Source organism: Trifolium pratense, linkage group LG4, assembly GCF_020283565.1.
Source record: "Trifolium pratense cultivar HEN17-A07 linkage group LG4, ARS_RC_1.1, whole genome shotgun sequence".
NCBI classification, from domain to species: domain Eukaryota; kingdom Viridiplantae; phylum Streptophyta; class Magnoliopsida; order Fabales; family Fabaceae; genus Trifolium; species Trifolium pratense.
In genome coordinates this window covers 51,633,623-51,645,068 of record NC_060062.1, presented here as the reverse complement: position 1 = coordinate 51,645,068, position 11,446 = coordinate 51,633,623, and the positions used below count along the sequence as shown (strand labels likewise).

Genomic DNA, 11,446 nt, shown 5'->3' with positions numbered 1-11,446 from the left:
TGTATCTATGCAATTCTCTTTTTCTCCTCTTTTCCAATCAATGAATTATGATTGATGTACATAGACTAAGATTTTAGTGGATATATATAAAGTAAGAGAACTCCTTCTGTTGGTAAAGAAATCTTACGAAATAGTAAGATAAGAAAAGAAAAGGTTTGCTTTGAGGTCAAGGCAATGAGTCCTAACTTGTCATGTTTAGACATAAAATTAAATTTTGTTGTTAGTTGTCACAATAAAGAGACAAAATACCAGTAGCTTTATGTGTATAGATCAGATGCTTGCATTTTATTTATAATAAAAATAATAACATGTTCTGCTTAGTGTTCAAAATAATATTGCATAATTAGAATTGGAATTGGAATTTCACTTCCCTACGTTTTGTGTGATTTTATTTATTATTGTTAGTTCAACTTAGAATCTCAAACATTGATCAACAACTAATTGATCTGTATATTATTTATCAATTCTACTAATATAATTTAATCAATATTATATTTAAATATGTTTTTAGACCCTAAATATTTTAACTTTAACTGTTTTTTCTTCAAACTTTAATCCCTTTAAAATTCCAATTTTCAATTTTAGTCCTTATTTCAAATAACATATTTTTTATGACATCATTATTAAGGCCTTAAAATATTATTAATTTAATAATTTAACTATTTTATCTTTAATTTTTGTTAATTTATCTATAACTCGAAATAAAGATTAAATTGTTAAACTAAAAATTAAATAGTTAAATTATTAAACTAATAATATTTTAAACTCTTAACTAATAGTAATATATCATGTTCATGTGAGCTTAGCTCAATTTGTAGGAACATAGTGTTATACACGCAGGAGCCGGAGTCCAAACCCCAGACACTCCAGTTATTCGCCTTTAAGTGGAATTTCTAGCCACTAAACTACTTGAAAAAAAATAGTAATATATCATAAAAAAAAAGTCATTTAGAACATGCTATGTGAATTTTCATATGAAAAAAAAAATAGGGACTGAAATTTAAAACTGAAAATATAAAAGCCTAAAAATAAAAATTGATATATTTAGACATACTAAAAATATATTTAAACTTTTTTTACAATAGTTTAAAAGCCTTACAAAGAACCAATTACAGGAATCTTTATTTGTAGTTGGCTAAACGGGGTAGTGTAGAACTTGCTCTTTGACCTCAAAAGTGAAACTAGTGCTTCACTTGACATATGGGATAAACACAGCAAGATTGAACACATATCTTTGACCCGAAATCTAACTTCTATATCCTTTTATTTTGCGTGTTATTACAAAGCCAACTAAATCACTTTACAAAATAGAGAGTTCTCTATATATATACTCACTTAAATCTCCCCCAAAGCATCAAACATTAAGAAGAAGAACAAAGAGGATAAACATAGAGTTGCATAGACAAAATGAAGAGATTTTGCCCAAAAGTTTCTTTTCTGTTGTTTGTTACACTTATTTTAATAGGTTTTGTGTACTCTGAAGCAAAGAATTGTCGCCCAAGTGGTGCGATTAGAGGAAAGAAAGCTCCTCCAGGACAATGCAATCAAGAGAATGATTCTGATTGTTGTGTACGAGGAAAAATGTACACAACATATAAATGTTCTCCGTCAGTGTCTCCTCACACCAAGGCATATCTTACTCTTAATAGTTTTCAAAAGGGTGGAGACGGAGGTGGCCCATCAGAATGTGACAAGCGGTATCATTCTGACGACACTCCAGTGGTTGCACTTTCCACCGGATGGTTCAACCACAGGAGTAGGTGTCTCAACAACATTACAATAAGTGCTAATGGAAGAAGTGTGGTGGCTATGGTTGTTGATGAGTGTGACTCAACAAAGGGATGTGATGATGAGCATGATTACCAACCTCCTTGTCCAAACAACATTGTTGATGCTTCTAAGGCTGTGTGGAAAGCTTTAAATGTTCCTAAAGAACAATGGGGTGGCCTTGACATTACATGGTCAGATGCTTGATATTGTACAAGTTGAAATCCTTGTTTGTGTTAATTTCTATGATTTAATTTTAGTGATGTTATGTACTTATATTTCTCATTGTATTTACTTGTATCATATACTTGTTGTGCCCGCTATAAATTAAGAGAATACAGTACATACTTATAGAGCTCCAATCCTAAATTAAATATTTGTCTTTATATCAATAGTTAATTAATGTGGAAAATCTAATGGTTGAGAATGGAATTGTTCAAGGTGGTAAACCACCTAGAAGAGGCCAACAACTACTGTGTAATGGTGGAAAGTTTTTACTAAAATTGGGACTTGTAGTGATGGAATAGAAAGGGTGAAGTGTAATAGTTGTGGTAAGGTAGTTATAAGTCATATGCAAAAAAAAAAAAAAAAAAAAAAAAAAAAAACAAACGGAAAAAAGAAAAATATTGAGATGATTTTCAAATGATGACTTGTGCCATGATCATTAGATAAAATGGTGTATCGTGAAATGCGTGTTGTTGCGATCATTGAACATGATTTGTCCTATAAATTTTGAGTATGTATAGGATAGAGAAGAGAAATCTTAAGAAAGAATTGGTTACTATTTCTATTAAGATTTCATTAACTTCTGATTTATGGACAACTTGCACTGTTGATGGATATATATGTTTGACAACTCATTATGTTGAATTCTCAAATTTTATCACATGTCTCCCCCTTACACTCCTTACACTGGATCTGAGTTATCTAAGCTTGAATTTATAACTGAATGAGGCATACAATGAATTGCAGCATAATGAGTTGCAAAACATATATTTCTCTTAGTAGTACAAGTTGTCCAACAAATCAGAAGTCAATGAAATCCTAATATGAAGAGTAGACAATTCTTCCTTAAAAATTCCCATCTCTCCCTTGTACATATTCAAAAAATCCGCCTTAGCATTATTCCAAGAAAAATGAAAAATGAACAAAATTTGGATTCAAGTACTTCAATTCTAACCTTCTGAAACTAAACAAACTACAATAACACACATTTTACAAGACACCATTTTATCTATGGCACAAACCTTAAGTTTACCTTGTTAGAATTTTTGGGTCAAAGCTGGTCTAATTAATAATAAGTATGTGGCTAAAAGCATAAATATCATGAAAGGTAAGGTAGTATTAATGTGTAGATACCAAAGTCAATATCTAATTTGATGACTGGTCAAATTAGAATATTGAAAACTAAGAAATAACCATAAGGTTATTTACGGGAGTTATGATCCTCATTTGTAGATAACGTGAAAACAGCTCATCAGGAAAAAAAAATCTCTCTTCATCCCTATTAGAGGAGATTCAAGTAGCCACAAGGAACTCTACAATTGGAAAATCACATACTCGATAACCTTCAACCATTTCCAATGGCAAACTTAGGTACGCTCCGCTTATGATTATATTATTTCTTGATGATTAACATGATTGATTCCAGTAAAAACTTTGGTTCTAACAATCAAGCTTTATCATTGAAAAAATAAGTTTTTTTTAGTCGTATTTGGTTTTCTCGGCTTGAATTAATTTCTGCAAAATTCCTTTTGATTTCGATCGGTTCATGATTGTTTAAATGCAATCTAAATTTCTGTATTGGTTTATTTCCGAAAACATAATTCATTAATCACATCGAATGATGCGAAAACCAAATACGACTAAAAGAAACTTACTTTATCAATGATCAAGTGTGATTGTCTCTGATACCAGTCATTAGAAACCAGAGTTTTTCTTTAAACCCTAGAATAAATCATGTTAATCGTCAAGAAATAATATAATCATAAGCGGAACCGAGTATGTGATCTTCCAATTGTAGAGTTGCTTATGGCTCCTTGAATCTCCTCTAATGGGGATGAAGAGATCATTTTCAGATGAGCCATTTTCCCGTTGTCTATAAATGGGACTATAACCCCTATAAATTTCTTAATTTTCAATATTCTAATTTGACCTCTCATCAAATTAGATATTGACTTGTGTATCTACACAATAATATTACCTTTCATGATATTTATACATTTATACTTTTCACCACGGACTTATTATTAATTAGACCACTATAGTTTTGGCTAATTACATAATGTCCCTAACACATGTAATATTACAATTGTGACCCAAAAATTCTAACCTACCTTGTAAGTCATCATCATTGTACCAGCATCTTCATATTTAATATTTTTTGCTTTCAACAACCAGATTTTCCACATTAACTTATTTGAGCAACAACTACATTAGTATTATCAAGAGTTCGTGAATCAAATTCTAGTTATGACTTATGTATGCATTAAACCAACACAACAAATTAAACAAAATATAGCACAAATAGAATAAGATTAAACAAATACAGAGCACAACCAAAGCATGTAAGCAGAGAAGAAACAAACTAAAAAAATTACAGAGAGTAGATTAAACAATGAAACCGTGTTAGACAGGGAAAAGAAAGAAATACTTTGGGAGAAGAACCACACGGCGCAATGCATGTTATGTTAGGGATTGATCGAAGTACTTGAAACCAAATTTTGTTTCTATTTCTCTAAATATTGATATGGCTAGTATTTTGAGTATGTATAGGATAAAGAAGAGAATTCTTAAGAAAGAATTGGCTACTATTTCTATTAAGATTTCATTAACTTCGAATTTATGGACAACTTGCACCACTGAGGGATATATATATATATATATATATATATATATATATATATATATATATATATATATATATATATATATATATATATATATTGATACACCGGAAAATGCACTATTTATTTAGTTAAATTAATATAATAATTCATTTATTTTTATTTCAATTTCGTAACTTTATATAATAAATCGTTATTAATTCTGGTATTTTATTTTATCAGATAAAAATCATTCGGGTTGAAGAAATGAGCGAAAACGGACTGAAAAAGAGCAAAAGAGGACAAAAAGTCACACATGTGCAGCCAATTAGGCCACACATGTGCTGCCCACCAACACAACCAGCCGCTCGCCAGCCAGGCCTTAGTGCCGCTCGCCAGCAAGGCCCAAGTGGCAGTCGCCACTTCTTCAATCATGGCCATCCATCCATTTTTTATCATACGGTCAGGCGCTAACTTGCTTTAAGTCCCACATCGGCCAACTATGTTGTTTTGGTTCCAACAATATTTTAGTATAAATATACTAGCTTTCTTCACTTGTAAACACAACACTTGACTTGGAGAATTGAGAACTAGACTTAGTACCACAAGTTTAATTCAGGTTCTTAAGAAATCCAACAATAAAATAAGAACCTGAATTAAAAAGGCCAAAGTACGGACACCGGAAAATAAAATAAAGCTCTCAACTTAGAGAAGAAAACCTGTGGTACTAAGCCTAGTTCTCAATTCTCCAAGTCAAGTGTTGTGTTTACAAGTGAAGAAAGCTAATATTGTTGTAACCAAAACAACATAGTTGGCCGATGTGGGACTTAAAGCAAGTTAGCGCCTGGCCGTGTGATCAAAAAATGGATGGATGGCCATGATTGAAGGAGTGGTGACCGCCACTTGGGCCTTGCTGGCGAGCGGCACTAAGGCCTGGCTGGCGAGCGGCTGGTTGTGTTGGTGGGCTGCACATGTGTGGCCCAATTGGCTGCACATGTGTGGCCTTTTTGTCCTCTTTTGCTATTTTTCAGTCCGTTTTCGCTCCTTTCTTCAACTCGAATGATTTTTATCTGATAAAATAAAATACCAGGAATTAATAACGATTTATTATATAAAGTTACGAAATTGAAATAAAAATAACTGAATTATTATATTAATTTAACAAAATAAATAGTGCATTTTCCGGTGTATCATATATATATATATATATATATGATTGACAACTCATTATGTTAATTGTAATTGGAAGAGGAGAATTGTCAAATTTTGTCACATGTCTCCCCCTTATAACTGATTGAGAATATTTCTTTTCTAACATTAGATAGTTCTTCAGTCAATGATGTCATTCAATAACATTAGGAAAGTCAGCTTATGTAAATAAAGTGTTTGCTATGTGATAGAGAGTTCTTTCATGTGCATTGTTCGCCCCCATCTGGAAAGAAAGACGACCTCACCTTCTCGTAGATGGTGTCAGTGAGAGCAACTTTTAAACATAATCGTTCAATAGAGACCGAAAGTTGTTGGTGATGTGTTGAAAAACATTAGAGACAGTGTCAAATATGTGATGAGTGCAGAGAGTAGAATAAAAAAAAATTAGGAATGCATATTCTTAAATTTTTTCATTCTACTATGCACTCATCACATATTTGACACTATCTCTAATTTTTTTTTTTTTTTCAACACATCACCCAACAACTTTAATCTCTCTTAAATAATTATATTTAAAATGTGTACAAAACAACATACATGAAAGAACTCTAGATCACTTAAAAAATCACTTTTGCATCACAAGCTAATTTTCCAAACATTCTTGCATTACATCCTTGGATGTGTTAACAACAGAGTAATACAAAAGAGAAGACAAAAGGAGACTAGAGTTTTCCATTAGAATGAGAAAAACTTGAATACCTAATGAGCTACGATTTTACAAGCAAATATAGAGTAAAACCTAAAAGGTCCAATAGAATAAGTCCAATAACTTATTATGTAACACTTTTGAGGGGAGGTGTTAGATAATAAGTTATTGGGTTTATGTTATTGAACCTTTAGGTTTCTAAGTTACTAGTCTAGTTCAATAAGTTTTAATATTTGCTCGTAACCTACTTAACGTTTATTATGTTATGTGATTGTAATTTTATGAAACTCTAGTCTGTTGTTGTTCTCCCTTCTTGTTTGTTATCTTCTTTTTGGTTAATTCTATTATTAACAGGATGAAGCATAATCTAATGTCATAGAAAAAAAACTTCTGAATTACAAGTTCAAGCATCTTCTTAAAAAAACCTAGATTCAGTGTGAATGGGATACATGTGAAAAAAATTTAATAATCATGCTATTCATATTCCAATTACGATCAACATAATGAGTTGTCAAACATATATATCCGTCGCTAGTGCAAGTCGTCCATACATATTCAAAATATCAGCCTTAGCATTATTCCAAAGAGTATGAACAAATTTATATGAAAAATCATGTTCAATGATCACAATAGTTATGAGCCACAACTGCATAACTATTTTCAAGAATTTGTGAATCAAATTATAGTTATGAGTTCTGACTTATGTATTCATTAAACCAACACACAACAGCTAATTAAACAAACACAGAGCACAACCAAAGGATGTAAGCAGAGAAGAAACAAACTAAACAAAAATACAGAGAGAAGAAAGAAATACTTTGGGAGAAGAACCAGGCGCAATGCATGTTATGTTACACAAACTACTCTGGCTCACGGCCGCAGCACAGGGGGATAATCAGGAATAAAGAACACAGGAGAACATGCAGAAGCTTTGTTAAAAAAGTATTATAAGTAACCTAATTTACATTAAATGGGCTTCTAAATACGATTAGTGGGCTATAAAAAAATACTTTGCCAGTGTAGAATAGAAACAACTTATAAAGGCACCCCGCAATTTTCACACGTGCTACTAGTTTATAATTTTGTCTACCTGCTATTTAAATAACTGACGTTATAAAAATTTAAAAAGTTGGCGAAATTTTAAAAGGACCATCTGCTACCTGCCTAATGGAGAGTGCCTAGTGGAGAGTATCCGCTATCGAAATTAAACAATTTATAGTAAACATTTGTTATTTCTATATTGGAAAAATGATCAAAGTAAACCATTTATAGTAAAGAAGCATTTTATTTTAATCTCATGTATTCCTAGGCAAAATTATATTCGCGTTCCCATAGCTTAATTTCAAATAACAATTTAGTCTTTTATATTTTTTCTCATTTCAATCCTTTGTGTTTTTTAATTATTGCATTGTTGTCATTACTTACAAAATTTGTCTAAAACCTCATAAATTCATATTATCTTCGTCAAAATCCCATATCTTTAAAAAAAATAAAAAATTAACCAAAAACTCAAATTACTCCCTCTTCGTTTTGTTTCTTTCCTTTCCTTAATTTTTAATAAAGATGAGTTTTTATTAGGAGAATGATGTTGTGATTGTTGTCGTTGGATGGAGATTTGAGTTTTTACCTTTAAGATTTGGGTTTTTGAATTTTTGATGGAGATAGTTTAGGGGTGGCAAAGTGGGCGGCCCGCCCCGCCTAAAGTCCGTCTAAAAATGGGGCAGGGCAGGGTGGGACGGGTCAACTTAGGCTTCCGAGCTCAAATGTCAAACCCGCCCCGTCTAATAACGAGTTGGCGGGCCGACCCGCCAAACAACTTTTTTAATTTTTTTAAAAATTTTCTATATGTCAATGTCAAACACCATAAACATCTTTGATCAAAAGTATCGGGGCTACAAAACACTTGATTAGTTGGATGGTATTCAACTTGTATTCATTCATGGATAGACAGTGTGCTTAAACTATTCCCTTTTATGAAGAGTGGCGATGATATTGTATGAAATAAGATAAGATGCTTTCCCTCAACCATTTTTTTTTTGTATAAACACTACTGAAAAGTTTTACATATCACATAGGTTTTCATCAACAAACACTTCAGATTGAGAAAAACATAAAACAATCAAAATGAGTTCAATAAACACGTAATCAGGATGCAAAACATATCAAAGCCATTACACATCAATTTGTCAGTATTTTGGTCAGCCGTAAGCCAATACCTCAAGACTTGCTCAAAGGATCCAATGCATTGAAATATCAAAACAAGAAAAAAATAAACAAGGGACCTATATGATAAACATACATCATATGAAGTATGGTTTATTTATAAAGTAGCAAGCATCAAGCAGCGGTATATAGAGTCAGAATTGCATATACATTCATTACTTCCACTTCTTGAATCCATGCTTGCCTCCCCCATGCTTGCCAAACTTTCCATGCTTGAACTTGCCATGCTTTCCCCCCTTGAACTTGCCATGCTGCTTGAATTTTCCATGGCCCATGTGACCACCACCATGTGCATAGCCGCCATGAGCGTAGCCACCTTGTGGATAGCCACCCGGATAATGGCCCTGAGCACCATGGGAGCCGTGGGATAAATGGGAAGCACCATAAGCAGCGGCAGCAGCTGCTGCACCCCCAGCAAGCATTACTCCCATACCGCCGTGTCCATGAGACCCTCCATGAGCCCCTGATGATAACAGTAGAAAAATTAGCAGGTTCCCAAGATTTTGGTTTAAATCATAGACAGCAGAAAAATGTTTCAAACAGCCACTGCATTGCATCAAATTAATCAAGAAAAAAAACTTCAAGATCAGATAACAGTCACCATAAGACATCAACAAATCTAATTACCACACCATCGAATTCAATCAGTCCAGTTCATGAAATGTAATTTTGGCAAAATAGTCACTCGTTACGAGTTCCAAGGGAGCTTAAAATCCACCAATGAGACAAGCAATAAACCAAAAGCACAACAGCAAATCAACACATTGGATATGAGTCTATTTTCTTGTCTCATTTTCATTTAGTCCGTTTCAAGCCAATGTTTAGGAAGCCTCAAAGTTTCAGTCTCTACATTGCACACTTCCAAATACTCAGCCAGCTACCAAGCTACCTATCAAGCTAATGGGTTATGGTTATGCCTCCAAATGATCAAACGATCGGCTATGATATCACTTATTGGAGTTCTAGAGATTCCCAAAAATGTGGGACCTACACTAATGGGACAAGTAACAAACCACAATTGAGGACTTGACATCGCTCACAACTTCGCCAAAAACCTTATAGAATCAAGAACATGGATCTGTTCTCTTGTATAATTTTCATTTAGTTCATTCCTAACCAATACAAAATTTCTTACCTCTAAAACCTGAATTCCCGAGCATTAGTACATCAGCATGATTGTGTGAAATTTCACTGCTATTTTAGTATGGCGGATTATGTAGTTTAAAAAGACAATGTTATTTCACTATAGCTAGCTTATATGCTTCTTAGTAAGCATCTTCACAAATTTTACAACTACAAGAGAAATCAGAATTCAATCTTTCCAGTAATTGTAATCTATGTAGCACAGTCAGATTGAAGGAGTGCCCGGTATTCCACATGGCACAACACATACACATGTGCTTACATCCAATTATGACTTCCATTTTTTAAATTATTATTGATGTCTACGTGTCAGTGTGGACTCTTATGTCTGTGTGTGTGTGTCAGTATTTCATAGATTGTAATAATGAGTAACTAAAACATAAGTCAAAACATAACAATGGAAAACCAATTTGAAAGGAAACACACCTGGAGCATTGTGACCAGATGCACCAGGATAACCAGCAGGTGGGTACCCTTGTTGTGGAGGGTAACCACTAGGAGGATAACCTTGTTGTGGAGGATAACCACTAGGAGGGTAACCACCTTGTTGTGGAGGATAACCACCTTGCTGTGGAGGATACCCTTGTTGTGGAGGATACCCATGTTGTGGAGGGTACCCTCCACCATGTGTAGCAGCACCAGCTATACCATGAGCAAGATTTGAAAACATCCCTTTGTCAGAAGATTCATCATGTTTATCTTTACCACCCCCCATCTTTCAAACAAAACAACAAACACCTGGTGATCAAACAATTACAAATTTTTACAACAGAATCAAATTAAGAACAAAAAACACATAAGCTATAAAATTGATCATTGAAACCCTAATAATCCAATTCAAGACAAATTTTTGACAATAATAATGAAATTAATATTGCATGCAAAAGATTAACAGTGATGATCTATACATAAAGAAGCTATAAAATTGATGATAGTAAAGAAAAACATTAGGGAACTAACCTTTGAATAAAATTGAGAAAAATGAAATAGAAAATGAAGAAGAGAGAAAGAGGGATCTTGTGAATATATATAGTAGAGTGAGTATGGATTCAGTTGGAGAGAGGATCGAACCAAATACCGCGTTAAGCAATTATTACGCGTCATCAACGCGCCAATTTGTCGTTGTCATCGACTGCCACATGGGAAGCTTTAACTGTTTAATGTATTCTCGCTTTATTTCAACCGCTCCGGTGGTTAGAAATTTCATCTTTAAAATGGATAAGTGAGATGATCGGTGTTGGAATCTAGACTCTTGTATATATAAGTTGAGCTAAGCTCACGGAACAATGTATTATCCACTGTATTTATTTTTGGGCTTAATTAGTAAAATGATCCCTTAAAGACATTTTTGGTTTTGCATTGGTCCCTTAAAGAAAAAAAGGACTGAATAGGTCCTTAAAGAAAAAAAAAGTCTGAATAGGTCCCTTAAAGACATATTCGTTAATCAGTTTGGTCCCTTAAAGACATCTCCATTAATCAGTTTGGTCCTCGAAAAAATGGACGGAAATGACCAAACTGATTAATGGAGATCTCTTTAGGGGACCTATTCGGAACTTTTTTTCTTTAAGGGACCTATTCAGACCTTTTTTTCTTTAAGCGACCAATGTGAAACAAAAAATATCTTTAAGGGACC

The 11,446-nt window shown here is 33.2% G+C and overlaps 2 protein-coding genes across 2 annotated transcripts; one reads left to right on the top strand and one right to left on the bottom strand.

The window, feature by feature from the left end:
* Positions 1-1,344: 1,344 nt before the first annotated feature.
* On the top strand, positions 1,345-1,974 carry LOC123881455 (putative ripening-related protein 1). The gene has a single exon (XM_045930157.1). It carries the CDS (start codon positions 1,408-1,410, stop codon positions 1,972-1,974), a length of 567 nt encoding a protein of 188 aa, XP_045786113.1. The 5' UTR covers positions 1,345-1,407.
* Positions 1,975-8,546: 6,572 nt separating this feature from the next.
* LOC123881454 (glycine-rich protein A3-like) lies at positions 8,547-10,949 on the bottom strand. The gene is made up of 3 exons (XM_045930156.1): positions 10,774-10,949; positions 10,240-10,551; positions 8,547-9,133 (listed from the first exon to the last, which is right to left on the bottom strand). The coding sequence occupies exons 2-3, from the start codon at positions 10,526-10,528 to the stop codon at positions 8,826-8,828; spliced, it is 597 nt and encodes a 198-aa protein (XP_045786112.1). The 5' UTR covers positions 10,529-10,551; positions 10,774-10,949; the 3' UTR covers positions 8,547-8,825.
* Between the last annotated feature and the right edge of the window lie 497 nt (positions 10,950-11,446).